At 38.6% G+C, this 18148-nt stretch overlaps 1 protein-coding gene across 4 annotated transcripts in view; it reads left to right on the top strand.

The window, feature by feature from the left end:
- FNBP1L (formin binding protein 1 like) overlaps positions 1–18148 on the top strand; it is a 96740-nt gene that overhangs the window by 45728 nt on the left and 32864 nt on the right. For all 4 annotated transcript variants that reach the window (XM_075131620.1, XM_048862199.2, XM_048862197.2 and 1 more), the window contains exon 2: positions 9577–9692. In XM_075131620.1, coding sequence (XP_074987721.1) covers positions 9577–9692 — 116 coding nt within the window. The remainder of the gene's footprint in view (positions 1–9576; positions 9693–18148) is intronic.

Raw genomic sequence — 18148 nt, 5'->3', positions numbered from 1 at the left:
TAAAACCAATCTTGGAAAAAAGTCATTTGAGATTTGGAAGGCTGGAATGTGAGATCTGTTGTGTAGTCTGCATCACCTTTGGTGCAGCCTATCTCTGGTGCAGTCTACAATTGTTTGTTCTAAACTGATTTTTTTTGCTTTTTACTTTAAAGAAAAATATTTACCAAGTAAGTGTCAATAGTTTAGTTTCAGTAAACTGCTACTCTGAAGTTAAAGGTTTGGTTTGTTAATGTGGATAATATTCTACCCATCTTGACTTGGAATTCTTTGTTTTCATTTGGTTACTTTTTTTGGTAACTAATTTGCATTTGAGAAGGCAGGTACATATAAATGAATAAAATCCCCAATATTCTGAGAATTTTGGAATGAGATGTCTAAACTACTTGAATTTTTACACGTCTCGTTCCCAGTAACAATTATGTTATTCCCGAACTACAGTTAAAATACATCCCGTTGAATAATCTACACTGACTCATTATGGACCTTTGTGGAATGGCAGACTTATTTCATATATGACTCTCAAGCTTTGAACTGGATTCCAGTTGGTGAGTGGGCAGTGTAATATCCACCAGGCCCATCGATCAACTGATATCTGCAACGCATTAATAGAATGTCAGATACAGTGCTAATTAAAAATTCTTCAACAGACTTACACGTTTGGCTGTTAAGAACAGTGTTTCATTAAATTGGGAGCTATTGTTTTGTCATTTATTTAATAGCATATAGACAAACAGCCCTAATTATACAGTGTACCTCATGTATATTTGTCTTGGGAGGTCAGTGGGAAAATAGTTTCTGCTAAGGTAGTGGACAGACATTTTGTTCATTATCTTGTGTCAATCTTTATTTGCTAATATAACTTCTACACTTTCCAGAAAAGAAATACTTGTATATCTAAATATTTAATGTTTTTTGCTAAAAGTTCCAGACTTAAAATTAATTGTAATTTTAGACACCAGACCACATTTACTCAGTTAACTTTGTCCCCTGTGTTGTACAGCCTGCTTATGTTCAGAATAGACTAGGCTTAGTTTCACACAGATAAACCAATTCAAAACTGATATTAACATCAGTAAACAGTATGTTAAATTTCCAAATTAGGTGGTTAGGAGAGCTTTTAGTGCTGGCAAGAAAGTTGGTATCTAAGCATTCCCTATCAGGTGATGATACGGATTTTTGCCTTTGTTGTCTTCCTGGCACAACTCAAAGCTGTCTTGTGTCTCATCCCATAATGTGGCTACCTTTGCAGCAGTGAGGAACAGTTCCTCTGGTTATGTGTCTTGTGGGAGCAATGGAGGGACTGGGGTGAAACCTGCAACCAATCTTGCTAAAAATATGAATATCAGGCTGATTTCCACGTCCAAACTGAATCCCTCTCTACCTTAGAAGTTTTGTGTCGTCGTCATCCTCCTTCTGCCTGCTGACTGAATGAAACTTCCTTGGCTGTTGCTTGTTCGTCTCTGTACGACTGCTAAGAAACGTAAGGCCCCTTGTCCCTCCTAGGGGATGAGCACACTATCTGCAGCACTCCTGTTCCCTTCAGGGTAGATTCCTTGTTGTGTATAGAATTATAAAAAAACAAACTGCATGTTGGAATTAATAATAATATTTAAAATTATTAATATTGATATGGGAAAACACCAAACACTAATTTAACCATAAATTTCTCCTTTAAATCCAAAGGCCAAATGGTATTTTATGCAGTTGCTCTAAACAAGTCCAATATCCTAACAATAAGCAGTTTCTACATCCAATACATTAACAATATTTATAAGCACACGATCAGTTACTTACTAATAGGCTAAATCTGGGGGTGCTGAGACCCATATTAGTCATCTCCAACTTGGTCAGGCAGGTATTAGCAATGAACCTCTTTAGGAGTTTACTTTTTATACCCTTTAACAAACAAGTGATGTCATTGCCAATAACTGACTTCAGCGAATTTGCTAGCTTTAGCAAAAACCTGGTTTGCAGCAGTTTCTCCTTGCTTCTTTCCTTCCTACAAGGCCTTCTCTTATTCTCCCCACCCCCTTGCTTGTACAGCAGAACAGTAGGAAGGTTTGCGGCTGTTTCTTTTGAGACAATTTCCCTTTGTCTTGTTACCGCAGCTCTTTTTTACTTTATTAGTTACTTTGGGAGCCATACATCCTTCCCATGCTAAAAGTAACACTACTTACTATTCTCATGGCCTTCGTTTACTTGCTGATTGGGGTCTTTTCCCTACTGGCCATGAGCTATAAGGAGAAAATGTTATTTTCTTAACCAAACTTAGGCTAATTTTAATTTTTATTATTATTCTTATCCTATGCTGCAGAACAGATGTATTAATTTAACATATTTTCTTTTATCTGGTAGTCATTGAGAGCAGAATGTTCTACAGTATGTACAGTGTTTGGAGAGAATGAAATGCATACATTGAATGTGTCCAGTTTTTATCCTTGATTACATACTTATATTGTAAGTAGGAGTTTATTGTATTTTTTTTAATCTAAACATGAGATGTCTTTTGTGGATTTTAAAAAAAAAAAAGCAGTTCTGTTTTGAGGCATCTATTTTTGCTGAGTCTCAATCTGTCCTTCAAAGGATACTTAATTTTTCAGAAACCTTTATTTTAATCTTCAGTCTTTCCAACATCCAAATATTCCACTCCGTAGTTAACATGAATTCTTCCAACATATTAAGACACGAAACAAACAATCTTTGTGAAGTCATCTCCCTATGAAAGGAGCAGCGCATACCACTTCTATTGATTATATCTATAAGGGCAGGCTACTGACTTGCTAAACTAGGGTTTCAGGCCCTGGTCCAGCAAAGTGCATAAGCACATGCTTAACTTGAAGCATGTGAATAGCCCTGTGGACTTCAGTGAGACTGCTGATATTCTTAAACTTAAGCTTGTGCTTAAGCGCTTTGCTAGATCAGTGCCTTTGTATTATAGGTAGTGCATGTAAACACCTATAGTTAATGTTGCTTAGACATTTCCATTATTGAAGGATCACTTTCATTTGTTTCCCATTCAGTCCTTAGGTCATAAATATGCTTTTCACTGATTCAGGAGATCAAGTTTAAACTCTTAATGATGGAGCAAGCTTTATGTCCTGCTTCAGATCCAGGGCTGGAGGACACCTCTATACATAGACCTCCCTGGACCGCTAGTGCCCCATCCACAACAAGATCTCAGACACCAGAGCCACTAGAGGTAGGCAGTACTCTGCACCGAGTACATATACCGTACTGTAGACCTTATCTTCATCTGCCTCTAAACAGAAGGAGGTAAGGAATAAATCTCCAAAAAAGATCTTGGTCACCAGCACACTAGAAGGCTATGGAGACCTCCAGTCCCACAGAGAGCTCCATACAGGGTTTGAGTGATGCTGGTATTGCAAAGACAAAGATAAAGGGTCAGTCTAAGACAGACTCACAGAGTTCAGGTACTTGGACCCAGCCTGGCAGAGACATGGTTGAAAAGAGCTATAAGTCCATCCCTAAACAACACTTGGTACCGTATCACAAAAGTCAATGGTACCAAAGACTGCGAGGCCTCCTGCGGTACTGAGAAAATCTGAGCTGACTCACACGCAGGCTAAGCGTTCAGGGCCAACTACATCAGTTCTGAAGCCATCCTCCACAGATCCTCTCCCAGGCCAGTCTTTGTTACCATCGATACTGCAAGAGTTCGGGTATCCTAAACTCTTTGGAGCTAGTCTCCCCTATTAATGAGTGCCAGGCATTTCTCAGCATCAAGATCCTCTCAATCACCAGCCCCTTTATCACCTTGATAAATATATTTGCCCTTGTCTACTTTGCAGCTCTCCCCCATCTTGGATTTCAGTATAGGGTTGCCGTGTCTATTCTAGGACACATTGCTCTCCTTCCTACACTGATTTGCAGGAGGGTAGACCTCAAATGATACCCACATCGCAGGAACACAGATGAATGCCTCCACTTTTGCCATTTGGCCCCCCTGAGTGGCCTCACTGGCATCTGTGGGCATTCAGTTGCCAACAATTTGCTATGAGGTCTTTCCTCGACTCTTGAGGGAACAGAGAAGGGCCCATTCTCTTCATTCCCCCTCTGTCGCCACCTTTGAGGAGTAAGAAGCAAGGTAGATAAGGAGGTGACACCTCTTACAAATATTTTCTCCTTATCAACTGATGAAGCTGGCATGCCTCCACCCCCTTTTATGTTAGATGACTTCAGACATTTTCAGGAACTGATGGAGTGAATTGCTGACATACTTGAGAATCCCTTAAAGGAGGTTCCGGAGTCCTGCTTCAAACTCCTAGATATTTGACACACATCGTCATCTCTGAGAATTGCCTTTCCAGTGAATGAAGCTGTTATGGAGCCTGCTTAGACTGTCTGGCAAACCCCAGCTACCTACCTTCAAGGGCCTGGATTAAAAAATATTAGGTTCTGGACAGAGAATTGGAGTTTCTATTTCTCACCCAGCTCTGAACATCCTAGTAGTGGAAGCCATTAATGAACAAGACAAGCAACATAGCTCAAAGTCTGCCCCATACAGTAAAGACCATAAGAGACTCAATGTTTTTGGCCACAGATCCTACGCATCAGCCACACCTCAGATTAGCAAACCATCAGGTGCTCATGGCTAAGTACAGCTACTTAATTATAACAAATTTAATTCCTTTATTAAGCATCGGCCAGAGGAACATTGTGACCAATTTAATATTCAAGAGGGCCAGTTTCTAGCAAGGACATCAATTCAGGACTCCTTAGACATGGCAGATTCTGCAGCATGGTCTATATACACTGCAGTGGTAATGAGAAGAGCACCCTGGCTGCAGATGTTGGGCTTTCAGGGAGAGGTTCAGAGTACCATTGAAGATCTCCCCTTTAATGATCTCGAGGTCTTTGCAGACTCAACAGATACCTCCTTTCCTCCAGATTTCTTGCACTAGCATATCTCATCTCAAGGATTCAGAAAAGTCCTTAAGTGATGATAAAGATTGCCTTCGATCTGGGACATATCAGCTTGTGTCTTTGTAGTGTACCATGCCAGGTTAAATCTTCAAAGTCCACAGGGATGGCTTTGAACAGTTTAAAAACCAAGCAGACACAATCTAGGCAGGTTACTCTGTTCCCCAGCGGATTCTGCACTCAGTAGGTAGAAGAACCTCACAAAGACATCCAAAGGTGTTTCCTTCATTCAGATTTTCCCCTACCACAGTGAAAATATCAGATGCTTTGCTTTGAGTTGGGGGACACATCTGGGACCTCTTACGGTGCAAGGCAAATGGTTGCTACAAGAGCAGCTTCTACACATAAATCTTTTGAATTGAGAGCTGTCAGAATTGCTTTCTACACTTTCCACCTCTAATCAGATCAAAGTCAGTAAAGATCATGACAGACAGTGTGGCATGTGTCTATTATATCAACCATCATAGAGGAGGATGTTCCTCATCTCTCTAGGCTGAAGTGATAAAACTCTGGAATTGGTGCATAGCCAACAAATAGTCATCTCAGATTCTTACCTACCAGGTATTCAGTACACCATGGCAGATGACCTCAACAGACATTTATTTCTAAATTATGAATGGGAGCTAAACTCCAGAGTCCTCCACACGATGTTCTTAGCTTGGGAATTCCTGGAGATCAGTACGTTTGCCACAACAACCAACTCAAAATGCATCAGGTATTGTTCTAGGGGAGGGAGGGGGTCTTGATCCCCTATCTCTAGGAGATACATTTCTCATCTCTGTGATGATGAAAAGACTTCTCTGTGCATCTCCACTGACATGGTTACTATTGAAGATTCTCAGCAAGATCAAACAAGATTGAGCCAGAGTTGTACTGATTGCACCACTGTGGCTAGACAAGTCTGGTATCCCTATCTAATGAGACTCGCCTCTCGTCTTTCCTGGAAGCTTCCGATCAGTCCTCACCTACTGACGCAAGGTGTCGATCAAACGCTTCACTCCAACTTGCGGATTCTGAGGTTCCAAGCATTTATTCCTCAATGGTTGTTGGGAATAGAGATATCTTGTTCCTCAGAGGTACAAGTTTTATAAACCATCTACAAGAAATACTTACCTCCAGAAACTGCTTTGGTATAACAGTCATCAGATTTCTCCAACTCACTCTCCTCTTCCTAGGATATTAGATTATCTGTTAGAATTGAAAACACTGGATGTTTCTGTGAATTCCATTAGGGTTCATTTAACACCAGTAACAGCCTTTCATACACTCATAGGGGGTTTTTCACTCTTCATTCACCCAACTACATCATGATTCCTGAGAGATTTGTTGAATGTCTCCTCAGAAATCAGAGACCTACTTGTAGCTGAGACCTGAACCTAGTCCTTAATTCCCTTTCTGAAGCATCTGTTTGAACCACTAGCTATGTGTTTGTTAGATTTCTTTATGAAGAAAGCCTTTCTGATAGTGATCTCTTGTGCACAAAGGGAATGAGAATTGTGGGCTTTAATGGTGGATCCCCCATTTACAGTATTCAACAAAGCTAAAGTGTTGGTACGGGGTCATCCAAGATTTACCTACAGTGTCCTCAGAATTCAACATTAATCAAACCATTCTTCTCCAGACTGCATTGGAATAGTCAAGAAGCCATATTCCGTACTCTAGATGTCAGGATGGCATTGGTCTTCTAGCAAAATAGGACCAAACCATTTAGAAAATGTCCTAGATTATTTGTATCCATTGCGGGCAGAAACAAGGGTTTGGTAACCTCAAAACAGAGGCTGTTAAAGTGGATCTGTGGTTATATTAAGACATGTTATAACAGAGCTGAAGTCCAACCCCCTTTGAGAGTAATAGCACATTCTTCAATAGCACTATGTACTTACTTAAGGATGTACCAATTGCAGACATCTGTAGAGCGGCAACTCGGTCCTCTCTTCGTACCTTTTCTAATCATTACGTCCTAGTGTCTGTGGCAAGATCAGATGCTGCTGTAGGCAACTCAGTTCTCTCTTTTCTCTTGGACTCTGCTCTCAACCTCCTACCTCCTGAGCAGGGTACTGCTCAGGAGTCACCTGAAGTGGCATACCCACAGGAACTTTACTTGAAGAAGGAGAGTTTACTAACCTTCTGCAATAACTTGAATTCTTTGAGATGTGTCCCCCTGTGGGTGCTTCGCTACCCATCCTCCTCCTTCTCTGCTTTGAAGTTGTCCTTGTGGGACTTTGCAGTGGAGAAGGAAGTGAGGGTGGTTTTCCTGAGCAGCCCCATATAGCCTTTGTCTTGCATATGTAGGCTGAATGGGTACCTCTGCCAAAAATCATTGATCAATTCCAGTTACTGCACATGGTGAGTAACCTCTCTTTCCAGAAGCCAAATTATTCTTTTCATGGAACCAAAAGCAAAATCTCCTATCCCTAGCTGTCCTCGCTCAGAATCTGCAGCTTCTAGAGTGAGATGGAGGAAGATGAAGTAAAGAAAGGAAAGCTTTTCAGGGAGGAGGAGTGATCCTTTTGTTAATGGTAGAAGGAGAGATGTATATTACTTATACAGGTTCACCTTTGTATATGTCAGTAGTAAATAAGTAACTTTCATTAACAGATCTTTCAAATTATTTGTTTTTTATTTGAACCTGTAATATTGGAAATATATTCTCTGTGGTTATGTGTTCTAAAATATTAACAGTTTGGTGTTCCAGAATATTAAGTTAAACCTTGGCAGCAAATCAAAGCAGTGGAGTAAGCAGCTGAAACTAGGACAGCAAGGAATTGTTTTGCTGTTCACTGAAGGAAGTCTTTTTTTTAATGGCTCTGACCATTGGCTCCCTATCAAAAACACCTTATTGGGACTTCATTTGGATGCAAGGCTAGTATTGTCAAAGTAATTACAAAAACAAGAGCAGAATATAAAAGAGCAAAGCTTCTGAGAAAGTTATAATTTATGCTTACATATGATATTTTAATGCTTCCCAAAAAACCCTGTTTAAATAATGTTCAGGATCTGACTTCAAAGAAATTTAGAGTGAAGGCCAACACTGTCTTTAAATCACCATTATGGCACAAATTAGATGTGTGATATATTTAATCTATGCTTCAATGACCTAAGCCCAACAGGTTGAGATGAGATTTGAGAGCAATCTTACTTCTGAATTTCTTCCTTACGTTTGTCAAAGCTGATAAAATGTTGTTTGATCTTATATATTCTAAATGATTGTATATTTTTACTAACAGCATTCCTTGATGGAACTTCAAATCACTGTAGTGTGCATTGGAATAAGAAGACTAAAGTTGTTAGTAGGAAAGGGTGGTATGACTTATTAAGTTAAGGTGCAATACTGAGTCAGGGTTGCCAGGCATGTGGTGGTGCATAACTTAAGATAATGAAGAAAGTAATGTTCTATCATGCAAACTTTAAATATCTAAAGGCAACACAATTAGCCTTGCCTGTACCTCATCACTTTCTTTCTCTGGTATTAATTTTTAATTTTACTTTATAGCTGTATTATTTAACTATCAAGTGTATCTGGACACAGTTTCTATGGGCCACACTGTACGATAACTTATATTTGTTTTTACATTTGCTCATGTTTTTTTAGATTATTGAGCAATTGTTCATGAGGAGGTGTGCTAAATATAGTCAGAATTTACAATAAATATTGTCATCTTAAAACACAAATCCTGGACTTCTCTTCAGCATGGCATAGTTTAAATTTTTAATATAAAAATATGACTGTGTGCGGTGTGGTGTGGTTTACTGAACTGCATCTTCATTTTTTTTTTTTTTTTAGATATTTCATTCAAGTTTCCCCTTTTTGTTTTTGGATTCCTTCTTCACCCTGAATGAATGTTTGCTCAACCTGTTGATCTGTCACCTCTAATAGTGAAAACTCAACTTTGAAGGTAGCAATATGACAGGGTTTTTGATCATTTATATAGAAATCTGCTTTTTTAAAACCCAGTTTCTGTTGCCAGTTTGTCATAGCCCTCTTCATTTTGAGGACTAGTTTTGTTCTGTCTGGAGACTGTCACCAGCACCTATCATGGAGTGAGCATTTGCTGATGACTTGGACTATCTGTGTATCAACCTTTGTTATATAGTATCACTTAAGTGTGTTTCCTGTCATTGGGTGATCTTAAGGATGTAAATACTTTTTTGTATGCCTAGAAACCATACCTAGGGTCTGTGTTAAGGAATTTTAAAATTACTAAAAAATCTTTTGGAAATAAATTGTACTTGAATAGTCTGTTAACCAGTTACAGAACGCTTGTCTCCACTTATATGTTCAGTGTTGTATTGGAAACCTTCCTTGATTGAAAAGGATTATTTTTAAAGTAATACAAATATTAATGGTCATTACCTTTTATGAAAAAAATCAACCGTGAGTAATTTTAAAATATGAGTACAGGTGCTTTTACATGAAGAGCCAAAGGTATGTTTGCACATGTGATTTTAGCTTACTAATATTCTGGCATATGAAGGTTGTGATATGCATAGGACTGGCTTTATTATCCCCATTGTAGTGAGTTATATCTAAATATCAAAGACCACAACTTCATAACTAAATGAAATTGATTGATTTTTCTGATTTTTTTTTTTAACTTTGTGTAGCTAATTGAATTTCTTTGTTTTGTTTTAAAGGATCAATTTGATAACTTAGACAAGCATACACAGTGGGGCATTGACTTCTTGGAGAGATATGCAAAGTTTGTAAAAGAAAGGATAGAGATTGAACAAAACTATTCAAAACAATTAAGGTAAGTTGTTGTATTTTTTTAAACAAATCCTACTCCGCAACAGTTACTCTGAATTACATTATCAGATGGGTAGATAAATATTTGATTCTGTTGTTCAAGGTCTGTTTTTCATCTGTCGTCCGAATTAGATCATTAGTTACTTTTCATGAGAGACGGATTTTTCTGATCTTCAGATTTACCAGTCCAAAGTGCTCTCCCCCCTTGAGTCTTTTGAACCTGAAAGATACACTCAATGGAATCTTGAGACTTTTTAAAAACTACTGATACTTCTGCACTGGTTTTGGGGTTTGCGTTTAGCAATCTTTTCGCATTAGCCAGCTCTTTGGTTTCTTCTCTGTTCAACAAAGTTTAGAAGCAGACGCTTTAACATCCATTTCTTATGTTGGATTGGCAGAATTCACTTCTTTATGTTAGAAATCTGATAGAAGTAATTCGTGAGCAGAATTTTAGAAGATTGGAATATGAGAATTTAAGGAGCTCAAGAAGTGATTTAAGTATGCAGAATGCAGCACCATTTCACAGCGCTGTGTTGGTTTGTTTTGCTCATTCTATCTGTTTAAATGAGGAAACCATTTTATTTGGACACGTTAATCAAAAACTTTTTCGCAGACAGCACAAACAAGTCACCTCTTTGCTTAAGTAACTGAAGCTTATTTTTTGACCACCTTACAGAGGGTTATTGACTTCAGATTTGTCTGTGCCTTGATTTTTAAAATGTTGATGCTTAACTGTAGAGGCCTGCATTGTCTATATGTGAACTTTTATCTACTTTGTTCTAAAAGTTATATTATCTGTATTATTATGTCAATATTATATAAAAACAAACCTTTCATTCTTTCATTTTTAATATTGTTTTGGATAAGATTTGTAATTCCTCCTGAAGAGTATACTGCCTTGGAATTCTTGCATAGTGCACTTTATAAATGAAAAATGTATACCCTTATAATTTACTCTAACCTAGTGGCCACCAACCTGTAGACCATGATCGACTGGTTAAATCTAGAACCTCTGCCAGCTGATCATGATCTCTGGCCACTAAAAGTCCAGCAGCACAACGGGACGAAGGCAGGCTCCTTGCCTGCCCCAATCCCACACCACTCCCAGAAGCAGCCAGAACACCCCTGCCGCCCCTTGGGGAGGCAGGGGTCTCTGCCCACTGCTCCTGCCTGCAAGCATTGCCTCCGCAGCTCCCATTGGCCACAGTTCCCTATTCCCAGCCAATGGGAGCTGTGGGGGCAGTGCTTGCAGGCAGGAGCAGTGTGCGGAGCCATATGGGCCCCCCCAGAGGCATGTTACCCACTTCCAGGAACAGCATGGGACCGGGATAGGCAGAGAGCCTGCCTTAGCCCCGCTGCGCCACCAACTGGGAGCCGCCCAGGGTAAGTGCCATCCAGCGTGAACCCGCACCCCAACCCCGAGCCCTGAGCCTCCTCCTGGAGCCAGCACCCCAACTCCCCTCCTGCACCCCAACCCCCTGAACCCCCTCCCAGAGCCCCCTCCTGCACGCAAACTCGCTTCCAGAGCTTGCACCCCTCACCACCTCCTGCACCACAACCTCCTGAGCCCCCTCCGACACTCCAAACCCCTCGGCCCCAGCCCAGAGCCTGCATCCCCTCCCGAACCCCAATCCCCTGCCTCAGCCCAGTGAAAGTGAGTGAGGGTGGGGGAGAGGGAGTGAGCAGGAAGGGGTGGGGCCTCAGGGAAGGAGCAGGATAGATCCTGTGTTGCACTTAAATTAAAAACATAATCTTGTGAGTAAAAAGGTTGGAGACCACTGCTCTAACCAGTCATTTTCTTGAGCACAATTAAAGAGGAGCAAACAAAAAGGTGTGTTGTGTAAAACTTGTGATGTCTTAATATGTTACCAGGGAACCAAAGAATAAGCAGGTTATTGATTGTTGCAAAGTTTCAGCAGCATGAGTCAGAACAGGTAGACCTGGATATGCAGTAGGTTAACAAAGTCATTCAGTGATATACATATTTAATTTGTCCTTAATTTATGATTAAAAAGAAGTTGGTTTTATTATGTGTCAAATTATTATACCGTCAGTGGATACTTGTAACTGAACTATCAGATGTTGTTTTTGATACAGTAACTGTTGTTGATGAAAGGGAAGAGGTTTGTTTGGTTTACTTCCTCTTTGTCAAATCAAAACAATTCCAGAGATTCTCCTTTTTGTTTTTATTCTGTTCAGCACATTTCTTTCATGCTAACACTGTTGTAGTGGGAGATACAACTTTCTGTTATGTGATGCAGAAGTATAACTAGCGTAACTTCAACAAAAAATAAAATTCTGAATTTGTTCAGTTGCTTTAAACTGGAGTGAGGCGGAAAAAGCCACTCACTCCTTGGAGTGAATGTTGTTCTCTAATTATGTAATATTCCATGATCTCTAGAATCATCTAGTTGATTTGAGTCAGTTACAGAAAATGTTTTGCTTAAATTATAATGGTGATTATCCTCTGACTAAAGTATACTACTGGGTTGTTGTTTTTTCTTCATAGCAGATTAATGTACATTTCAAGTCACCTTGAGACATTTACCTAAATTGCTATATATAAAAAACAGAAAAACGTTATTTAAACATAAGCTTAAAAGTTAAGTTGGGAATGCAAATTACCACCATATGTGTTTGTTTCTCAAATCTGGTTTTCTTTGATTGGAGCTGAAAACTTAAGCTGTTGTTTATTATCCAAATGTGGATCTGGCAAATTTTCTTTTAGTGACTACCTTAAGAGCCAAAGCATATGAACTTTTATATTCCAAATAGATTATTTTATTTTGTACTCAGCTACCACGTAGTTCCTTTCTATGGTGTTTTGTCTTCAGTTGAATGCTTTTTCTGATAACTTATTGAGATATTAAATTAAAACACTTTTGTGATCAGTGCTCACCATAACTGTTAGTTGATGCTATTCCAATCTTTCAAGCTACTAGAGTGCCATTAAAAGTGGAGCTTTTCCTTTAACTATCAAAAGGCCTGGAAGTTCTAATTGCATGGCTTCATAGTCTGTGAAAGTAGACTTTAAATATAATTCACTTCCAAAATCTCCCTTAATGGAATATAAAGATGGTGGGACAAATTCAGAGTTGGTTTCTCCAGCTGTATTAAAATCATTTAATCAAAACAACTTTTAGAATGTCAGTGAAACTGCACCCACTTGTAATGCTGCTTACAGCACTGTATGGACCTAAAGAAAATATGCAAAATTCAAGATAACCACACCGCTATACAAATATTTACAGTAAATTGCTGTAATGTAGTGACTGAGGCACTTCATGAGATTTACATAACTCCATCCTACGTTACAGAAAATACACACATTTCCTTGAAAGCTAGTACTACTTTCAAAGAGAGTTGAATTGGGAGATCCGTGATGTGGAAGCAGGGAAAGAAAGAGAGGGTTTAAGGGCAGCCATTTAAGTGTCAGAGACAGAACAACTGTTGAGCTAAGTCTTAGCCTAATATCGTGAGACCTGTAGAAGCAGTAGGAAACAGCAGAATAGTCCGTGTGACCTATCCTTGAGATAACGATGTTTTGAGAGGAGAAAGTGAGAAAATACTGGAATAGATAGTAAATAGCCTAAATAAAATGTAGATGTTTTTAATTTCTGTACATCACAAAGAGGTATAAACGTTTTTGTGATTTTGCTTGTACTTTGGAGAAACTGAGGCAGAGATGCTCTCTGCCAGCTGTATTCTTCCCTTGCAATTGCTCGATTTTGTTGCTTCCAACCTGAGAGTGGAGTTCGTTTTCTTCCAGAGTGCTATATTTTTAAAAGTACTAAGCATCTTAACCCCTAGATTTCATTAAGCAATAATTATTGCTTGCCACCACATCACTTGAGTCTTTTCACCAAACCAGAGAGCAGTGTGGTCTAATCCTGCCACTAAAAAAATTGACCATCCAACTTTCATCTGCAATCAAATGTTTTTAATCTAGAGCCCTCATTTTGTCCCTATTTTATTTTTAGTTATATTAATTTAGTGCTTGTGCATGATGCTGAATTGACCCTGTTAGACTGTGAAATCATTTGTTCGTGTACAGACTTGGGGCACAGCACAGGTAGTGGCAGTCCAAGACTCTCCGCTCCATCCTGCTGGTGTGTGGAAATCCTTTTCTAGAAAGGCCACAGTTAGGGATGAGTTCAGTGTCTGTGACCTTAGTAACCCTGAGAATCTCTGCTGAAGCCATTAATTAATGTGAAACGTGGTGCCCGTATGTACAGTGTGGATATGTGTCCATTGGGTAAGGGGTCATAACTAGACTGGAAGGATTAGATTTTTATTGGTAAATATGGATTTCACCCTTCGCACAAACTGATGAAAACACATTTCCACTGATACTTGGCCTATTTGTAAATTTCAGTTAAGAAAAATGCTGCTTGAAAACTTACTAGAGTTTGAATTAAGGATATTTACTTGGTATATTTTGACATGTGAAATTGACAATTTGTGTTTTAACCGTTATAAAGCTTTAACTTTTTCAATCTAAATTTATACTGTTGTTAAATAATTATATATGACCCTCCCATAATTTCCTGCAAATGCAAAAATTTAAGTGGATAAAAGTTGTGGGAAAAGATGCTTAAAAATAAACATTGATATTATCCATCAAAATTATTCTTTTTAAATATCAAATTCTGCGAACCTTAGCCATAATTCATTTCACATGGGCTAGCAATGCAATGACTTTCAATCATTACTAACCGGGGTGGGATTTAAATTGATGACCTAGTGGTAAAAAGAGTCGTATTCCATTTTCAGCTTTCTAAGCCATCAACTCTCATTTTCTATCCTCACAATGACACAATGAGTTTTCTTTATACTGTAAGTAAAAAGATCATAATAATATGCTCTGTTAAAATAGACTCTCATTATTTTCCAATGTGTTTGTTTTGTATTGCAGAAGATAATTACAATGCTAAACAAACTGTTCATCATAAACTCTTTTAATAAATCTTGTGACCTTAAAGATTCAAAACGTTGTGGGTGGAAGAAAAGATTAATCTGAGTTGTCATTAAGAACCTGACAAAATAAAACACTTCATAGTCTAGATTCTTACTCTTCAGCTTCACTTTAAGTCCCCCATGCCTGTACATCTGGGCAGATCCCTATGTCAATGGCTTGCTGATGGGGGTATAAGTCGGCATAGAGCTGGGTGATTTTTTCTTTTTTTTTTTCTTTTTGCAAATCGTATCTTTGCCGAAAAATGCATTTTTTGGATCTCTGAATCCATTCACAATTCTGATAGAATTCAATAAATAATTTTTACTTCTTCTTTTTTATTTCAAAAATGTCAACAAATTTCATTTTGACCATTTTGAAATGCTTTATTTCAACTTTTTATTTTGAAATGGTATTCCACTTTGAAATTTGGCCAATTAAAAAAAAAAAAAAAGGGGTGTGAGTGTGAAAACACCTGAAAATGATCACATTGGAAAAAAAAAAAAGTTTGTGGTTGACCCAAAATGTTTTGGTTTATTTGAAACAGTTTTTTTCCCTCCAAATTCTTGATTCATTAAAATGTTTGAAAAAATAAAATTTGGGCTAGATCTAACAGATTTTTTATTTATTAGATTTTTTTTTTGGTTTGGCCTCATCATCTGGACAGACCAATTATCTTTAGATTCCAAGAGCTAAGCTCAAGTTTAGATACAAATGTCAAACATTTCTCTTTTTTCCAAGAGATACCTGTCAGCAAATACTTTCTAGAGGTGTTGCCTGAGCTTCTATTCCTGATGTCCTCACAAACCCCCTGGCACCTAAGAGTTATTTTCCAGGACATCAGTTCATTTGCTCTTTGCTTTTCAAGCCACAGTTTTCTCATTTTAGAATATCCTTTTGTGCTCCTTTGATCTCTCCATGCCTTCCGTTTTTCCTCTGACTCTTGCACTCATGATCTGTCTTTTCATGTTTATTATCTTGTGCACTTATTGAAGCCTGAGCTATTTACTGTTTGCTGAGTCCTTAGAAAATCTGACAAAATTTGATGCATCAAATTACAAATTCATGTGAGCCCAAATGCAGTCAGGATCCAACTGCTAGTTAATTTGGTTTAAATGCTACAGCGTATGTTGTTTTTGTTTAAGGGGGAAGGTTGTCGTAAGGTATTTCTGTCTTCCTAGAAATGATGAATAAAAACAGCATCGCACTGGAAAAATAAAACTAGAACAGAAATCAGCATGCTACTAAGTCATCAGTAATCATGACCCTCCCCCACTGCCATTCTAAACTGTATGCTTTATATTAAGTGGTTTTCCTTTCTTATCTGTAACATGCCAGAAAATCTTCTCTTGCACAGGCTCTTGCACAGTTGCCTAGTTACAGCATTGTTATGCTTGTTATGGATTTCACCTTCTGAATAATAATGAGGTGTATTTTAGGAGTTCCCTGTTTATAATGTAAGCCTCTATATAAAGAGTGTAAGGCAGGAATATAAAATAATACCAGAAAAAGCAACATAGGAAAATTATTTTGGGTGCCACGGAAGAGGTTTTGTCTTTTTTGACATGAGAAAAAACACACACTATCCAGATATATGGAGACTTGTCTGCTTTTAATCTCTAACAGCACAGCAAATAGAATTTGCACACACACAATGGACTCCATGATACTGGAGAAAAATTCTTGTCTACACCTGGAGAGTCACAGTATTGCCCTCTGAAGTAATTTTTATTCATAAAATGATTTAGAACAGCAAAAGTTGAATTTGTGAAATAGTTCTGGGCATCATAGGCAGACTACTATGTAGCTCTGTATCTTATTGGTGTTGATTATATAATCTCTTATGTTACACCTTTTCAGAAGTTTTGGATGGAAAAATGAGCTCCCCTTTCAGCTAATATTAGGAGCTATATTTTAATATAAAGCAGGAAAGAGATGCGATTATGAGCTCAGTCTTTCGAAGAGAATAGCATGATGAGTATGCTAAATTGAGGAGGTAGTCAGAAAAGTGACTATAAAAATGGCATTGTAGGTTACTTTATTACTTTATTGTAGAGGGCGCTGGTAGTGATGCCTGTAGTTATAGTTAAAGTTGCCTAACACTTTGATTATAAGACACTGTTTTCAAGTTGCTTATAACTTTGACAAACTTTAATCATTCAGGCTGAACTTTCCATGCCTGATGTCTGCTTCAGGCTGAGTATTTTTTGAAAATTTCAGCAAGAACAGTTATGCCATTTCTAAGAATAAAATTATGAAAAATACTTTGCTTTGTCTGCGTTATGATATGGTGTAAAAATTTTCTTAAGTAGCTCTAGCACCTCCAAGCTTTGCAGCACTGACTTGGAATTGGGCAGAGGGTTGATCCTAGTGTCAGGCATGTGCCTTTTGCCATTCTTGTGAAAATCTGCCAACGTTTGGCCAAACTATAAGCCTCTGAAAAAAATCATAGTTTGCACATGCTCAGTTTGCAGCAAAATTCTCAGAAGATTCTGTCTGCTCTGCATGTGCACAGCTCCATTGTGTCAGCCAGACCGTTTGTATGCCATCCCACAGAGCGACTGAACGTGATCCATCCCCTCACAATGGGGTGGGCATAGGATTGAGACTGGAGCTGAGGGAACAAGAGTGGAAAGATCTGTAGCTACTAAACACACTCCCTCTGGAACGTCACTGGACCCAGGATTCCCGAGACTCAACACTCTGCTGTCAGTAAATAGGTGGGAAACCCACTGGAAAAACATCTTCTTGAGTGGTTAGGTGACATAGCGGATGACATCCTACTATGCATATCCGTTACTATGGCCTATATGGGGGTCAATATGGTTATGATGGATTTTTTTTTTTTTTTACTTTTTAAAAAGTAGGAAATTGCATGTAAAAATAAAACAATATAGTAAAATAATGTTAATGTTGCAAAGTCAAGCACTCAAAAATTCGGAAAGTTGGAACTGCTCTGGTTATGAATCAGGGTTGTGTAGTGAATGAGGTGGTTGTCTGCGTGACCCCTGCCTCATTTGTTGTGGAAGTTGGAAGATGTGCATTGAACGAGGCAGGGAACTGCAGGAAGAGAAAGGAGCATCTCATGATTCAAGTAGCTGAGTACCACTTTGGAGAACTGAGTTCTGTGTCTGCCTCTGCCAGAGTTCCTGTGGGATGCTGGCCATTGCCAAGCCATGCAGCATTCCATGTACATGAGGAGAGGGAAGTAAACCCATAGTTCCTTGGCTCACAGATCAGATTAAGATCTCTTCTTCTACACTGGCTGCTGCTTATATTTTTGTGCACTTCACCATTGAGCATTGCTTCATACCCTTTCCATACAGAGGCAAGTATCATTCCCCCCAGTTTACGTATAAGTTAAGAGAGGTTGCACAAGGTCTCTTCTGGTGAAACTGGGACTACAACCCAAGTCCCTACTATCTACTACTCTGTCATACTGCCTCTTCTACAGAATGTTGCAAATCTATGTACTTAAAACTACTTTTCTAACTACTAGGTATACT

Source organism: Caretta caretta, chromosome 8, assembly GCF_965140235.1.
Source record: "Caretta caretta isolate rCarCar2 chromosome 8, rCarCar1.hap1, whole genome shotgun sequence".
NCBI classification, from domain to species: domain Eukaryota; kingdom Metazoa; phylum Chordata; order Testudines; family Cheloniidae; genus Caretta; species Caretta caretta.
The sequence above is the reverse complement of the archived record's forward strand: the minus strand, read 5'-3'. Positions and strand labels throughout refer to the sequence as shown.